At 37.0% G+C, this 17,993-nt stretch overlaps 1 protein-coding gene across 18 annotated transcripts in view; it reads left to right on the top strand.

Annotated features, from left to right (window-relative positions):
• DLG1 (discs large MAGUK scaffold protein 1) overlaps positions 1-17,993 on the top strand; it is a gene marked incomplete at both ends in the record, with an annotated part of 254,956 nt that overhangs the window by 103,978 nt on the left and 132,985 nt on the right. For 6 of the 18 annotated variants that reach the window (XM_080695610.1, XM_080695613.1, XM_080695612.1 and 3 more), the window contains one exon: positions 11,316-11,414. The exons of the other annotated variants lie outside the window; for them this stretch is intronic. In XM_080695610.1, the coding sequence (XP_080551736.1) occupies positions 11,316-11,414 (99 nt within the window). The remainder of the gene's footprint in view (positions 1-11,315; positions 11,415-17,993) is intronic. 18 annotated transcript variants of the gene reach the window in all.

Below are 17,993 nucleotides of genomic sequence, written 5' to 3'. Positions count from 1 at the left end.
CTGAGGATTCTCCATATTGGTTTCCAAGGTGGTTGCACTAATTTGCAATCCCACCAACAATGTTTTAGAGTTCCCACCTCTCAACATCCTCGCCAGCATTTGTGGTTGTTTGTGTTTTGAATGATGGCCATTCTAGTTGGAGTTAGGTGAAATCTCAGGGTAGTTTTGATTTGCATCTCTCTGATTGCCAGTGATGTTGAGCATTTTTTCATGCATTTATTGGCCATTTGAATTTCATCTTTTGTGAAGTGTTTCTTGAGTTCTCTGTATATTCTAGATATTGGTCCTCTATCAGAGGGGTAGGTGGCAAAAATCTCCCATTCTGTTGGCTCTCGATTGAGGTTCTTGACAGTTTCCTTTGCTGAACAGGAGCTCTTCAGTTTCATGCAGTCCCACATGTTGATTTGCCTTTTAATTTGTTGTGCCTTTGGGGGTCTTGTTGAGAAAGTGTTTATTCTGTGCCTATGTGTTGCAGTGTTGGACCTATACCCTCTTCAAGGAGCTTCAAGGTCTCTGGTTTGATTTCCAAGTCTTTGATCCATCTTGAATTGACTCTTGTGCAGCATGAGAAAGTGGGATTGATTTCCAATTTTCTGCATATGGTTAACCAGTTTTGCCAACCATTTGTTGAACAGACTATCTTTTTTCCAGTGTATGTTTTTGGCCCCTTTGTCAAAAATCAGTTGGCTGAAAGTGTGTGGACTAAGTCTTCTGCTCTGCTCCATTGGTCTATGTATCTGTTTTTGTGCCAGTACCATGCTGTTTTTATTACAATGGCTTTGTAGTATAGGTTAAAGTCAGGTATTATGATTCCTCCTGCATGGTTTTTGTTGCTGAAAACTACTTTGGTTATTCTTGGCTTTTTGTTATTCCAAATAAATTTAAGGACTGATTTTTCTATGTCTGTGAGGGATGATCTTGGTAGTTTATTGGGCATTGCGTTGAATCTGTAGATCACTTTTGGAAGGATGGCCATTTTAATGATAATTATTCTGCCTATTCATGAACATGGAAGATATTTCCATCTTCTAAGATCTTCTTCAATTTCTATTTCCAATGTTTTATAATTTTCTTTGTAGAGATCTTTTACCTCCTTTGTTAAGTTTATTTCTATTTTATTTTTTTTGTGAGAGATCCTGAGTAGAAATGTTTTCTGAAAATCTTTTTCAGTGGATTTATGGTTGGTGTCCAAAAACCTTCTGATTTTTTAAGATTGGTTTTGTATCCAGACACTGCTGAATTTGTTGATCAGTTCTATAAGCCTTTTGTTTAAGTTTGTTGGGTTTTCTCAATATAGTATTATGTCATCAGCAAATAGTGAAAGTTTGAGTTCTTTTCCTATTTGTATTCCTTTGATTTCCTTTTCTTGCCTTATTGCGTTGGCTAGAGTCTCTAGTACCATATTGAAGATGGTACTTCATCTTCAATATAATAATGGTGATAATGGACATCCTTGTCTCGTTCCAGTTTTTAGGGGGAATTCTTGAAGTTTTTCCCCATTTAATATGATGTTGGCTGTGGGCTTATTGTAGATTGCCTTAATGATGTTGAGATATGTTTCTTCTATTCCAGTTCTCTACAGTGCTTTTATCATAAATGGATGTTGGATTTTTTCAGATGCTTTTTCTGCATCTATTTAAATGATCATGTTATTTTTGTCTTTGATTCTGTTTATATGGTGAATTACATAGATTGATTTTTGTATGTTGAACCATCCTTGCATCCCTGAGATGAATCCTACCTGGTCATGGGGTGTGATTTTCTTTATGTAGTTTTGAATGCGTGTTGCTAGTATTTTGTTTAGTATTTTTGCATCCAAGTTCATCAAACATGATAGGCTTGTAGTTTTCCTTCCTTAAACTGTCTTTATTTGGTTTCGGTATTGATGTGTTTTGGCTTCATAGAATGTATTTTGGGAGAGTCTCGTATTTTTCTATTTCATGAAATAGTTTGAGGAGTATTGGTTAACTCTTCTATAAATGTTTTATAGAATTCACTTGGGAAACCATCTGGTCCTGGGCTTTTCTTTGATGGTAAGCTCTTTATTGCTGTTTCAATCTCTTTGATTATTATTGGTTGGTTTAAGTGTTCTATATCATCTTGGCTCAGTTTAGGAAGGTTGTATTTATCTAGGAAGTTGTCGATTTCCTCCAGATTTTTCATTTTGTTGGAGCATAGTTTTTCAAAGTAGTTTCTGATAATCCTCTGGATTTCTACACTGTCAGTAGTAATGTCTCCTTTTTCATCTCTTCATAATTTGGGTTGATTCTCTCTTTTTTTTAGTTAGGTTGGCTAGTGGTTTATCAATCTTGTTAATTTTTTCAAGAAACCAGCTTTTGGTTTTGTTGATTTCTGTATTGTTTTTTTATTCTCTATTTCGTTAATTTCTGCTCTAATTTTAATAATTTCCCATCTTCTGCTGGCTTTGGGGTTCAATTGTTCCTGCTTTTCAAGGGCTTTGAGGTGTGTCATAAGGCTATTTATTTGAAGATTTTCTGTTTTTCTTATGTGAGCACTCAGTGCTATAAATTTTCCTCTTAATACTGCCTTCAAAGTGTCCCAGAGGTTTTGATATGTTGTTTCTTTATTTTCATTTGTTTTTAGAAATTTCTTGATTTCACCTCTTACATCTTCTATGACCCATTCTTCATTCAAAAGTGTGGTGTTCAGTCTCCACATGTTTATGTTGTTTCTCTGGGTCTTCTTATGGTTGATTTCTAGTTTCATTCCATTATGGTCTGAAATTACACAGGGAAGTATGTAACATTTTTTTGAATTTGCTAGTGGTCATTTTGTGTCCCAGGATGTGATCTATTTTGGAGAAGATTCCGTGAGCAGTTGAGAAAAATGTAAACTCCGCCGTAGCTGGGTGAAATGTTCTATATGTGTCCAACATGTCCTCTGTGTGTGTGGGGGGGGGGGTACTGGGGCTCCTGGAAGCTTTTTTACCTCCAGGCTATACTCCCAGACCTATTTTTATATCATTTTATTTGGAGACAGGGTCTCTTAAGCCAGCGTGGCTGGCTCTGAACTTGCGCCATTCTCCTGTCTCCACCTCTCAAGCGTGGGGATTACAAGCGTGCACCACCACGCCTGGCCCAAAATGTCCATTTGATTAATGGTTTAGTTCTTTAGTTCTGAGGCATCTTTACTGACCTTTTGTCTGGAAGATCGATCTAATGTTGTGAGAGGTGTGTTGAAGTCTCCCAGTATTATTGTATTGGGATTTATATGTGACTTCATGTCAAAAAGAGTTTGTTTTCTGAAAGTAGCTGCACCTATGTTTGGGGCATAGATGTTGATTATTGTTATTTTCCCTTGTTGGGTTATTCCTTTTACCAGTAAAATATGATCTTCTTTGTGTCTTCTAATAAGTTTGAGTTTGAAGTCTAACTTGTCTGATAACATAGTTGCTACTCCTGCTTGCCTTCGAGTTCCATTAGCATGGATTACCTTGCTCTAGTCCTTTAACTTGAGTTTGTTCCTATCTTTACTTGTAAGGTGTGTTTCTTGTAAGCAGTAGATGGATGGGTTCTGGTTTTTAATCCATTTTACCACTTATGTCTTATTGGGTAATTGAGGCCATTTACATTCAGTGTGATTATTGAGAGATAATTTTTAATTCCTAACGTTACAATTTTCTTTCTGTTTTTAAAATACTGTTTATTCTTCTTTGCTTAGTTGTCTGCTAGATGGAAAATCTCGTTTCTCTGGCTCTGGTATGTATTACTTATTTCTTCTTTGTAGTTAATCTCTTTGAGTTTTTTTCTCTAGCACTGGTTTTGAAGGCATAAATACCTTCAGTTTCTGTTTGTCATGAAAGCTTCTTATGTCTACAGTTATATTTCTGATTTTATATTTTGGAGATCTCTGAATTTCTGTGTTATCAGCTAATAATATTGTGGGTTTGTGGGTGTTCATTGCTCCATTGTTGTTCCTCTTTCCCATGATTTTAGAAGTTTTTGCATTCTCTGGGTTCTTCCCCGGATCACCACGACTTCACGAGGGTGCTCAGGATCTCGAGTTTGCGGTAATCTCAGCCGCCACTACTCCTTTACTGGATTCTATCGCAAAGTCTCAGACCCAGGGAATTAATTGAGGCTGCGCAAGAGCGTGGGGGTGTCAGGCTCGGTGTTTTCCCACGGGAGCTGCAACTAGGGTGTGGTATCTCTGCCACCGCTACTCTTTCACTGGGTTGTTCTGCAAAATCTCAGACCAGGGGTGCGGTGCGGTGCGGGGCTAAACTCCCAGACCTATTTTTATACTTTTTATTTGGAAACATGGTCTCTTAGCCAGCGTGGCTGGGTTCGAACCTGCGCGATCCTCCTTTCTCCACCTCCCAAGCATGGGGATTACAAGCGTACGCCACCACACCCAGCGGTCATGAATTTTTTAGGATTCTTCTTACCTTGGAATGTTTTCTATTTCTCTGTCAATCTGGAATATCTTTGTTGAGTAAGCAGTCTTGGGTGGAAGTTGTTTTCTTTCAGGGTCTACTAGTCCCTCCTGGCATTTATGACTTGGTTGTGAAGTCTGGAGTGATTTTTATTGTTTTACCTCTGAATTTCACCTGTTCTTTTGTTCACACTGCTTGGAAGATTCTTTTCTTAGCCTCTATGTTAAGTCATTTTGATTATTACGTATTGTGGGGAGGTCGTTCTTTGATCTTATCTTAATAGTGTTCTGTATATCTTCTGTATATAGATATCCAAGTTTATTTTCATGTTTGGACAATTCTCTGGAATTATTTCTCCAAAGAGATTATGGATACCTTTGGTCTGTGCCTTTTCCCTTCTTCAGTGCCATTTATCAGTTAGGATGTTTCATATTCTCCCATAATTATTGGATGTGTAGGTTCTGTTGTTGTAATGTCTTTTGTATATTGTTGATTGTGCTTTTGGTTTGAATGAACTGTCTTAAGAGTGATCCCCTGTTTTTCATTTCATTTCTTCTTCCAGAATTGTTTTCTATTACCACCTTCAATTCATTTATTTACTCCCTCATTTAAGTCCTCTTTCTGATTCTTTCTAAAAGTAACACTTTCCTCTTTCATTTCCTGTATTCTTACTTGTGAGGCCTTTCATCATATTGAAGATCAAGATTGAGAATTCTCCTTGTTGCATTTCTTGTAGATCCGTATTGGTGATTTGTGGGAATTGTTGAGTTGTGGGGATTTATTGTTTCTTCACTGTTCCTTGCTCTCAAATTTTCAGAGTTCTTGAGTTTGTTTTTTTGTTGTCTTGGCATTTCCTTCCTCTTTGTGTATGAGTCATTGTTGATAGGTGCTGCTCCAGATGGCTACTGGGAGAGATGAGTCCAGCTGCAGCTCACATTTTGATACTACCTTGAAGACTGAGTCTACTGTCGCCCCACTGTTCTACCTCTACATTGTCAGTACTGAGTTGGCACAGAGGTCTGAGAACAGTTTATAACATATGCATTTTTAAAACTCAATGGACAGACTGTTGGGCATTTCCTTGTATCAGCGGTGGTTCGTTTATTCTTAGTCTAGCAGTCTTTTCCTGTTGTTCACCTCTCTGGTCCAATCTTAGCCATAAGGATTTAGAGGTGTCAGCAGGTATATACAAGGGGAAATTATTTGTATTCAAGGTGAAAGTTGGGTGAAGGTAGGAGCTTGAGTGGTGAGTGCAGGAATAGGTTAAAGTACAGGGTATGATCAAGTGGAATAAGAATTTAAGTGTAATAAGGTCAAATATGGTAGAGATTAATAATAGTGAATATACAGGGGAATTCTAGTAAAGGTAGAATATATATAATAGTATGAAATGGATTGAATATAAGACAGGTAAAAAAGAGAAAAGTTTGGAGGGAAGAGAGTAGACAGAAGAAAGGAAACACAAAATAACAAAACAACCAACCAAACAACAGCAAATAAAAAGTACTCTGAAAATAGACAAGTATAAAAGCCAACTTGATCTCTACAATCCTCCTGGGTCTGAGTGGATACTTTCAGCTGTTTAATGTCTTCTTGATATTGAAGGTTCTTGGGCATGTTCCAAGCACAGCAACCTATAGTAATGATTTCAGTTTGCAATCCTACTTTTGGGTCTGCTGCAATGATTAGGACCCTGAACTGTTACCTCTCTGTCACAGCTGGTTCCAAAGTGCCCAAGCCCCATTAATATTTCTCACCACAATGTGCTTGGGTCTCCAAGCTTTCCATGGTCCTGTTTCTATACAGACAGCAGGTGTCACTGGCAGTGAACCCCAAGTATGCATGAGGCTCTGCGCCTTCAATAGGCTTTGGGCTTGTGCCTCTAACCACACTGGTGGTGGGTTCCCAGTGTAATCTTGGGACAATCTCCAGAGGCTCTATACATACTGCACCGTGGGAACTATGGGCTTCTCTCATGCCTCGGCTGTTTCAGTAGCAGCTTCTGAACCAACCTTTTCAAGGGAGGACTGCCAAATCTCAGACCTCAGGGGTCCCTGCTGCCACTGTGGGCAGTCTCCCACTGGGAAATGCTATTAATTTACTGTCATGCTCAGCTCTGATTTCTGGAGGGCACAGTGTACTGCATGTGCAGGCTTCTGACCAAACATATGAACTATTTAGTCTCTCTTGTACCTGGATCATTAAAGATTCTGTAGTCACTTACTTCACATCAAGTTGTTGGCTTCTTTGCCAGGGATCTCTTGGGGCCACATACTCGTAGACCCTGCTCAAGTAGCAGCTCAGTGGCAGTAGTGGCTGTGTTCACCAGGTCAGGAACCTGCATGGGCACTTTGCTATCCCATTATTTTTAAATTTTTTATTTATTTGTCTAATTATTTATGTATTTTTTGTATTTCTGGGGATGGAAGTCAAGGGGATTCTACCTCTAAGCTACACCTCCAGTCCTATTTTTTATTCTTTATTTTGAAACAGGGTCTCACTGAGTTGCAAAGGGCCTCACTAACTAGCTGACCACTGTCCGCGAACCCAAATCCTCCTGTCTTAGCCTCCCTGAATGCTGAGGTTACAGGCGTGTGCCACCACGCCTGACTCCCCTGTTTTTCTACTGGATTTTATTCCACCGCAGTCCAATTTTTTGTATTTTCGTTCCTCTTTGTCAAGAAGCTGCCTTCACAGTAGCTGAATTTAATTTGTTACAGCGACTGAGGTATGCTGTATCCCACAGTCACCATCTTGCTTCTTCCCACTTTCTTTTCTGGCACAGCAAATGGTTAAATTCATATTGTACTTGCCATGCTCTGGCATTGAACTTAGCTATTTCTCTGAGGACTGCTGTGTGTGTGTGTGTGTGTATGTGTGTGTGTGTGTGTGTGTGTGTGTGTGTGTGTGTGTGTGTGTGTTTAATTGGAGAATGAGTAGTTAGAAATCAAGACATGGTTGCTAGGTATGTTCAAACTTTTGAGGTGTTGTGTATCTTGTTCCTGTAGGTGGACAGAGATGGGAAATAATATGTGGATATTTACATATTTATGTCTATCCTTTCTGGTTTTTTGGTTTGGAAACAGTCTTGCTAAGTTACTGGGGCTGGCTTCCAACCTGTAATCCTCCTGTCTCAGCCTCCCAAATTCTGGGATTACAGGTGTGAACCACCATGCCTGGCTCCCATTATCCTTTATATACTTATTCATTAGTTCAAAATCCCCCCATATAAAGTATCTCCTGTAATGATCACTGCACTAAATGAATTCCTTCCTTCTGCACAAGTACCAACAGATTCCCTTTTTACCCCACTGAGGGTCCCAGACCTCATGCCAGGCTACTATTACTACCACATGGTCTCATTGCTTCAACATTATGGACACCCTCAGGATTCAGCACCGTATGCCAGGTGCTTTCTCCCTTCTACTTCATGTGTGCACGGACATACTTATTACATTACTTGAGTTTCAACAAAGCGCACCTTTCTGTTCAGGAAGATGTTACCTACAAGGTCATGACAGTATTTTACCAGTACTATCTTATCTCTTAATATTAATCTATTATAAAATCAAATATCTATGCCTGTGGAATTTTTTTTTAATAAATTCAGATATCGGGAATCCAGTCTTTTTCTAATTCTCCAAACCTTAATTGCCGCAGCCAGCCAGCAAAAGTATGGGTTCTGAAGAGAGGTGTGAGGATGAAGAATTAAACCCTTAAGAATTTGATTCCAAGAATTTTTTTTTAAATTCTAACGTGGAGGGACCGCCAGCCTACTATCTCTACTGGCCAACCTCTGCTCCTGGGTCAATATATCTACTGGTCGACAACTACTCCTGGGTCAGTATTCTCTCTTGGGCAGACCTTTTACTTTGAACCTTCTATGACCCCAAACCTTGTTGACTCGGCAAAGGACAGTCAGCTGAGTCTGAAATATTCTTTCAGGGGAAAATCTTAATGGCTTCCCACAATTCCCTCTTTCTTATTATATTCAAAGAAGACTGTGCCTGTCTTAGGTTGTTTCCTTCAGGTATCAAGGATTACCCATCTTTGGATAAGCTGTATATCCTGTTTTAGGTTTCCTTGCCCCAAGGAAATCTTACCCGTCATTGGCTACCAGCCTCTTAAATGGGGATACTTTTCAAACATAAATTGTACACTTCTGCTAAATAAAAATGTTTTCACTTTGTCCTAAGACCACACTTTGTCCCGAGTCTTTAACAAACAAGGTTATTGGGAATATTATGCAAAATAGGCATTTCAGTAAGACATTTCATCCAATTAACACTATAATTTTTACATGTTAAATCAGTTTAACAGAGTAAACAAGTTATTAGTGGGCTAACATTTTTGTCTTATTTCCCTGGGTAACCAGGGCCCCACAAGACCAAACCTTTAATAACACAGTTACTTCTTATCTGTAATACCATGGGTGTCAACTGCAGACATCCCATCTTCTTGACATCCCTAGAAAAACATAAGAGTGTACCAGTTCTTTGTCCAAAATAACCCAAAGTACCAATTCTTTGTCCAAAATACAATTACTATCCGTCTTTGTACTTGTCTGCAATACCACGGGCGTCAACTGTAGACATCTCATCTTTTTTTGAATAACACAGTTATTATCAGTCTTTGTACTTGTCTGCAATACCACGGATGTCAACTGCAGACATATCTTTTTGACATTTTTAGAAAAACATACCAGTTCTTTGTCGAATAACCAAAAGTTTCCGCAATGGGTGTAAAATTCAAAGCAAAATGTCCCAGCAATCGTGAGTTGTTACTGAAGACAGTGATCTCCCGCTGCTCCCAAACAGCTGGATGAAGTGTGGGATGATCTGGAATGTAAGCCCATGTTTCAGTCATCAGCATTAATCCAAGAGTTCTATTTTTCAGTCATCAGCATTAATCTGAGAGTCTTCCATTTTTGCTTGATCCATATGTCGCACCAGCCGCTCAGGTATCCACTGTGCTTTATTTTCATCCTGTGAGAAACACAAACATGCCCTCTTCCCCATATTAGTATGGGGTGGGACCTTTCCAAATTCCTGTGCAAGGATCTTTCCCTTTTACTAGAGCAAAATTGCTTTTGGAGGATGAATGCCAATATCTATCTGCTGCCGTGTGACCAGTTTTGTCAGCATTCAAGAAATTAATAACACTTCCTTGACCATCAGGGTCTTTAATAACTGGGAAAACTGAATCCCCTAGTATCTTCTCCATTTTCTGCAGCCCGATTTATAGCCGCCTGAAGCAGTGATATTAACGATAACAACTCATCTCTGGTTCTGAGCAGCAGTTTCCTCAAGCTGCTCCTCTTCTTCAGTATCTAAAGTATCCTCATCTTCCTTAGGAAGCTTAATACAAAGCATATCTTTTAACATATGTGAAAAAAACAAAAAACTAATTTTTTGACCCATTGTATATTACAACATTTTTTGGCCCATTGTATATTACAACTCTTACATTAGGCGCCTTTATTTTCTATCCTAGTTTCTCTCTTCATTTTCTTACAATCAGTGGTGTCCTTCACTGGGTCCTCAGTTTCTCTCCGTACGGGCCACCACCTTCCAGAGCCAGCCAGCAAAAGTATGAGTTCTGAAGAGAGGCATGAGGATGAATAATTAAACTTTTTAAGAATTTGATTCCAAGAATTTTTTTTAATTCTAATGTAGGGGGGCTGCCAGCCTACTATCTCTACTGGCCAACCCCTGCTCCTGGGTCATTATCTCTACTGGTCGACAACTACTCCTGGGTCAATATTCTCTCTTGGGCCGATCAGCTGGCCAACAATGGGTTTATTTTTCTTGAGGTATTTATAGAGTTACAGGTCAATCAGTATCCTCGTGCTATCACCACCGGAATACAATAGAGACCAATCCAAAGCACATACATTACAGGTAGGTTAATCAGAACCCTCATGCCATCACCACCTGATCTTCTCTCAGACCTTTTACTTTGAACCTTCTATGACCCCAAACCTTGTTGACTCTGGGCGAAGGATAGTCAATTGAGTCAGAAATACTCATTTAGGGGAAAATCTTAATGGCTTTTCACACTGAATCTACTTTTTTTTTTTTTTTGTGGTACTGAAGATTGAACCCAGGCACATTCTACCTTTAAGCTACACCCCCAGCCCTATTTTTCTACTTAAATTGTTTTGCATATATATATGTCATTTGCATAGCAGATATTTATGAATTCATCCAACTTACAGAAATTAGTTCTTGTTATGCAATACCATTTCTGTGTTCTAGTTTCATCTTTTGTAAATATACTTTTATTTTGTGCATTGTATTTCACATTGTAATTGAAATCATAGTTCAAACTCTGTCAGTAGAGCTTTATTTTTTTATTTTTGTCAAAATATGTTTGACACATAATAGACAATGAATGTTAGAATTAATGGCTGTACAGGCAGTTTTGGTCAGATCATTTCTGTTCTTGGTAGTATAGACTAATAGTGCAGATTATTTTAAATGATATGAGGTCAGCTTTGAAGTTCTTTTATCTGGATTTGTAATACCTCTATTGTTTGCATGGTGGGCTAATAAAATGACATTTGGTTCTTTGAGTGTAAGTAGAAAACTAATCAAATACATTCTTAATGCTAGAAATACATTTTGCAATCTATGCAATAGATGTCTTATCCCCTCCAGGAGGAGTATTACAAATCATTAATCTTATTATTTTCACTTAGACATCTAATTTTAAATATAGCATCTTTTAAAATTATAATTGGTCATATTTCTAAATTTTGGAGAGCATTTTCTCTTAAATTGAAGTAATATATTAGTATTTTGCCTATTTCTTAGTTTTTTCTGAAAACTATAATTCATCATTATGGCACAACTTTCTGTTATGTGTTTCCCTTTTATTTTGGTGGTTTTTCTGATTTTTTGTCATTGATGATTTTTAGCCAACAGAAGCTGTTCCTCCCTCTTCTCCCATTGTCCCTGTGATCCCTGTCCTGCCAGTCCCTGCTGAGAGTACTGTCATCCTACCCACCACACCACAGGTTTTTATTAGTTTCTTCTTTCTTTATAAAAATTTTATTTGCTTTTAATGTTTTGTGTTCTTTTTTTAAATTGTTTTAACTGTTTTTTGTTAGATATGGTAATTTACTTTGAACTTCAATTTACTGTTAGGAAATTAAACATATGGGGCTTAATATAAAATGAGTTAAATATTTGCTGTTTTATTAGGTAGTATATGAAGTAGCACACATCCTAAATTTTATTTTCATAATTGAAACTGCCTTAGATTTACTATAATGTCTTTTATACTTGTAAATCTACTCAAAACACTTTAAATATTTTCCTTGAGGAAATTTTGTTATAATACTTTTGATCTTGTATTTCATGTATCATTTTATATAGGACTTGGTTTTTTTAATACATATCTATCTTCTTTGGAAATAGATGCTCTTCTCTCATTCGGTTAGATAGCATACTTTAAACTTATTAGTTAAAAAAAATTGGTGAACCCGGAAGGGTGTTGCATGCTTGTAATCCCAATACTTGTGAGGCTGAGACAGAAGGATCACAGGTTCAAAGCCAGCCAAAGCAACTTAATGAGGCTGTCATCAATTTAGGGAGACCTTATTTTCAAATAAAAAATAAAATAGGTCTGAGAGTATAGCCTTGAGGTAAAAGGTCCATAGTTTCCATCCCCAGTACTACCAAAAAAAAAAAAAAAGAAAGAAAGAAAAATAATTGGTGGTGTATCTAAAGTATATTAAAACTCTTTATACTTATCTTCATACCTTTTTAATGAGTAAAACTACAAAATAAAATCATTTTTAAGAGTATATGTATATTTATTTAAAAATAAAATAACTGTCCAAAGAATCTGATTATTTTTATTTTCAGAGTCCTACTATTTCCAAAGTGTTACTAATTGCTCTTAACTGCCATCTAACAGTTCCCAATAGTCAAACGAATTTCAATGTGAAAAATCTCAATCTCTTGTAAATAAAAATGTCCATATACATTTTTACTAAAATTGTTCTGTAGCATAAAAACTACATAGAAACAGTATGTTTGCTTTCTAAATACAGTTTCAAAATAAGCCCTGCTGGGGAGAAAAATGAGATACCAACTGTGATTACTCATATCTTATTGCTCTTTCCCTTTGCTAAAAATTGAAGATCAGTAGGAATATCCATACAAAATAGGATTCTAGGAGAAATTATCAATTTTACCATGAGATGTCAATAGTGTAATAAGACTGAAATAATAGAATTTTTACCCTTTATGAAAATCCTTAGTCATTATAAAAATGCTAAGAATTGAAAGGATATATTCAGGTGACTGTTCTCTTGCAGATAAGAAATTGTATTTATAAAAATATAATTCTCAGCCTAAAGATTATTATAACATTGCAGTACTATAAAATCTTTCCATGTAGCTTGGTTTATTAGTATGAAAAAAATTTTAAGTAGATTTTTTTGATGTGTGTGGTACTGGAGATTCAACCCAGGGACATTCTATCTTCGAGCTACACCCTTATCCCTGGTTTTATTCCTTATTTTGAAACAGGGTCTCAATTAAGTTGCAGAGGGCCTCACTAAGATGCCAAAGCTGGATGCGAACCTGTGATCCTCCTGTCTCAGTCTCCCAAGTACTGGGATTACAAGCATGTGCCATCACACCTACTTTAAAAGTAGATTTGAAAGCTTATTATACTCTTATATTTGTAATTTTATAATGTTAAAATAGTTTCCTAGAATCCTTTGAGTCTCACTGTACTAGTCTTTTTTCATTTGGTAGCCTGTCCTCCTGTTCAGAATTCTCTCATTTATTTACTCCATGCGTCCCTAACTTGACATTCCCACTACACTGGAAAATTATTGAGACATTGCATAGCTTTACAGTTGAGAAATAAAGGATTTAAAGTCAGATTGACCTCCGTTGGAATTCACTTCAACTACTCACTAGCTTTGTAACTTTAGGCAATTGACATAACAGCACTGTTGTCCTGTTTACTGAAGATGATGACAGTAATAATGTGAGGTATAAGTAATACATGTGAGGTACACAGTTCAGCAGCTGGCACATAACATATTCATACTATTAGTGTTGTATTTCTTTGAGACAGTAAACAAAGGAAGAAGTTTAAAAACCAAACAAGGATATGCACACAAGAAAAAAGTATAGTATCTATCACTTTAGATTTTATTATTGTGTGTGGTGGGGATACTGGGGATGGAACCCAGGGGAATTCTGCTTCTGAACTACAACCCCCACCCTTTTTGTTTGGAAACAGGGTTTCACTAGTTAGTTGATCTCACTATGTGGCTGAGTTTGTCCTTGAACCTGTGATCCTCCTTTCTCAGCCTCCCCAGTACTCGGATTACAGGCTTTTGGCACCAAAGCCAGCTCACTTTAGGTTTTAAATATACAAATATTCTTGGAGGATAGTTCAGTCATCCATATTGTATTATATGAAAAGCTAGTGGGTATGCGTATAACCTGTACATTATAAAATTAATGTGATTTATATATTTGTCTCCAAATAAATTTTGAAATCCACACATAAAAAATGTGTATCACAGCCAGGCATAGTGGCCCACGCTTGTAATCCCAGTACTTGAAAGACTGACACAGGAGGATCTCGATTTGAGGCCAACCATGGCAATTTAGTGAGATTGTCAACAACCTTTACAAAAAGTAAAGTAGGTCATGGAGTGTATTTCTCAGAGGTAAAATGTGCCTTTGTTCAATTCCCAGTACCACCAAGGGAAAAAATGCATTTAATTTTAACTTTTTCTTTGTGGTCGTAGTACTAGGGATGAAACCTAAGGGCTTTCTACCTCTGAGCTATACCCACAGCCCTTTTTTTTTTTTTTTAAACAGGTTCTTACTAAATTGCTATGACTGGCCTCTAACCTTCATTCCTCCTCAGTCTCCCAAGCACTGAGATTATAAGCATACACCACCACACCTACCCCAATTTTAACTTTTTTTTAAACTGAATCTGTGTGTGTGTGTGTGTGTGTGTGTGTGTGTGTGTGTGTGTGTGTGTGTGTTTACTGGGCAATGAACCCAGGGGCATTCTACCTCTGAGGTATATCTCAGCCCTGTTTTTATTTTCATTTTGAAACAGTCTCACTAGATAATAAAAGTCTCACTGGTTGCTGAAGCAGGCCTCTAACCTACAATCTTCCTGTCTCAGTCTCCCAAATACTGGGATTACAGGCTCTTGCTACCACTCCCAGACAATTTTAACATTTTAACTGGATGTAATTTTTCTAAATGCATCAAGATATAATAGGAATAGAGCAGAAAACACAAGAATTAAAGTCTAGTCCTAACTTCACTCAAATAAGTTACCCCTTCTGAATTTATGCCCCCTTCATTAAAATAGGAGATAATGTCACCTCAAACCAACAGGTTTGAGGGTCAAGCAAATTATACTTACACACATAGATGGATAATAATTTTTGTTGTTGTTTTGTTTTTGTGTGTTTGTTTTTGTTTTGTTTTTAGTGGTACTGTGGGTGGAACTCTTCGACCTCCGGGCCACACTCCCAATCCTATTTTTTATTTGGAAACAGGTTGGCTTTGAACCTGCACAATCCTCCTGTCTCCACCTTCTACACCCGGGGATTACAAGCGTGCGCCACCACGCCTGCCACATAGATGGATAATAAGTTTTAAGTATATTGTTTTTCATTTTTTGTAGAATATTTTTATACTTTTCAGAGTAGTTTTATATTGATCATATCATGGAACTTTTTATACGTACCAATTATCTTGCTCACTTTTTAGAGTGATAATTGAGTAAGGTATATTGAATGACTGCTCAAAGTTTCTGAAACATTATAGATTTTATAATCAGACCTACATCCACCATTTCCTAGTCTCACCCATTTCTGGCTGATAGAAAAATTCCTCAGCGTTTCAGTTTCAGTTTTCCCAAATGGATGCTTATTTGCACATAGTAAGTGAGTAATAGATAATTGGTTCTTTCTGCTAAAGATATAACCACATCGTCTCTGTGATACCAGTCTCTTAAATTCAGAAGCTTATTTTTACCCCCAAAGTAAATTCTCTGCTTTAAATGCTTTAAATCTTTATTTCTGTCACTCCTAAAGAGCTATCATGTAATTGAGGCTTTAGTTAACATGCTTTATAGTTATTTTTTATTGTGTGTAAAGGTCTTTTATAATATTCAAACATGTACTTCAGATTGGATTGGTTTTCATTTAAATTTTTGTACTTGTTCTAGTCATATGCAATAATCCTTTCTTATCCAAAACTTGGCTTTCTGCAGTTCCAATTACTCATTGTCAATGTGGTTTATTTTATTTATTTGTTTGTTTGTTTGTTTGTTTGTTTGTTTATTTATTTATTTATTTATTTATTTTTGGTGGTACTGGGGTTCCTGGAAGCCCTTCTACCTCCGGCTACACTCCCACGGACTACACTCCCAGACCTATTTTTATACTTTTCTATGTGCAAACAGGGTCTCTTAAGCCAGCGCAGCTGGCTTCAAACCTGTGGGATCCTCCTGTCTCTGCCTCCCAAGCACGGGGATTACAAGCGTGCGCCACCACGCCCGGCCATCTGTGGTTTAAAAAAAATTAAATGGAAAATTCCAGAAATAAATAACTCATAATTTTTAAATTACTTTTACTAAAGGATATTGTTATACTTGTTCCATTTTATTTTTTGGTGTTAATCTCCTTCTGTAGTTAATTTATAAATCAAACTTTATCATACGTATGTATATATAGAGAAAAGGCTTTGTAGGGTATAGTACTATCCACTGTTTTGGACATCCACAGAATATCTTAGAACATATTCTCTGCAGATAAAGAGGGAAACACTCATATATTGAAATGAATGTAACATTATTGCTGTCCTCTACTATCTACTATGTTTATAAGAGACAGGTTAACAGGTAACTCCCACATGATATGAGCATAATTATGTTAGGTCTGTGTCTAGGGTAAAGCATCCTATTGCTTTTGGACCTTTCAAATTGAACAAAATATCTTGAGTGTTAGATCTTAAGTTACTGGATCATTAGTATTGTCTAAAGCATTTATGACATTTTTTTTATGAGTAATCTTAAAATAGTGTGCTTTACATTATCTGGATGAACCTTTTTGTGTGTATATGGTGCTGAGGATTGAACCCAGGGGCATTCCATGTCTGAACTACACCCCCAGCCCTATTTATTTATTTATTTATTTATTTATTTATTTATTTATTTATTTATTTATTTATTCATTTATTTATTGTGATACTGGAGGTGGAACCCCAGGGCATTCTTCCTCTGAGCTACACCCCCAGCCCTATTTTTTATTCTTTATTTTGAAGCAGAGTCTCACTGAGTTGTAAAGGGCCTCACTAAGTAGCTGAGGTTATCCAAGAACCATGACTCTTCTGTCTCAGCCTTCCAAATGCTGGGATTATAGGTGTGCACCATCATGCCTGGCTCCCTCTTTTATTTTGAAAGAGGATCTCATCAAGTTGCTAATGGCCTCACTAAGTTGCCGAGGATGGCCACAAACCTGTACTACTCCTGTCTCAGCCTCCCAAGTACTGGGGTTACAGGCCTGTACCTGTACCACCACGCCTGGCATTTTTTGTTTTTTAATTTTACACTACTACCTGACTGCAGTGCCCTTATTTTGTTTGCTTCCTGAATGGTTTTTACTGTTTTTATTTTATTTTTTTATTTAAAATCAATTCAGACTTAGAGAAACTTACAAAATAGTACAGTGATGTCTCATGCTCTTACCCAGATCCCTGATGTTAGTAACTTTACCACATGTTTTATCATTTCTCTTTCTATGTATTTATATTATCACTTTTGATATAAAATATTTTGTGTGTGTGTGTGTGTGTGTGTGTGTGTGTGTGTGTGTGTGTGTGTGTGTTTTGTGACAGGCTCTTGTAATGTGGCCCAGGCTAGCCTTGAGCTTGTGGTCTTCCTGTCTCAACCTCCTAAGTACTAGGATTACAAGGCAGGAGCCACCACACCCTGTTCCTAAATACATTAAGAACAAGAATAGCACCAGTACAGTGGACTAAATTAGGAAGTTAACAGTAATCTAATACATTATCTACAGGCCTTAAGTATGTTTTTACCAGTTGTTCCAGTAATGTTCTTTGTAGAAAAAAAAAGAAGAATAGATTCTTTGGCCAGTCTAATATCACACATTGCATTTTATTTTCATGAAACAGTAGTCTTCTTTCATCTGAAATAGCTCTAGTCTGTCATCTCCCATTAGTGTGGCAAAAAGAAAGGAAGCTACTTATTTTGTATTTGGTTCCTTTTCATAAAATTCAAGTCATATATTTTTACCAACTTTTATTATTGTGGTAAAATCTATATGACATAATAGAGTTCTATTAAATATATGCATTTTTGTGCAAACATCACCATTATCTATCTCAAGAACTCTGGCAAAACTGAAACTCCATATCAATTAAATAGTAATTCCCCTAGCCCCTGACATCCACCTTCTACTTCATGTCTCTGATTTTGACTACTGAAAATATTTTATGAAGTGGTGTAATCTTTTTGTGTTCAGCTTATTTCCTTTGGCATCATGTTCTGAAGAATATCTCTTTGGGACACT

This window comes from Muscardinus avellanarius (genome assembly GCF_963383645.1).
Source record: "Muscardinus avellanarius genome assembly, chromosome: 5".
Classification (NCBI taxonomy): domain Eukaryota; kingdom Metazoa; phylum Chordata; class Mammalia; order Rodentia; family Gliridae; genus Muscardinus; species Muscardinus avellanarius.
Note: the sequence above shows the minus strand (reverse complement) of the source record. Positions and strands in the feature narration are given on the sequence as shown.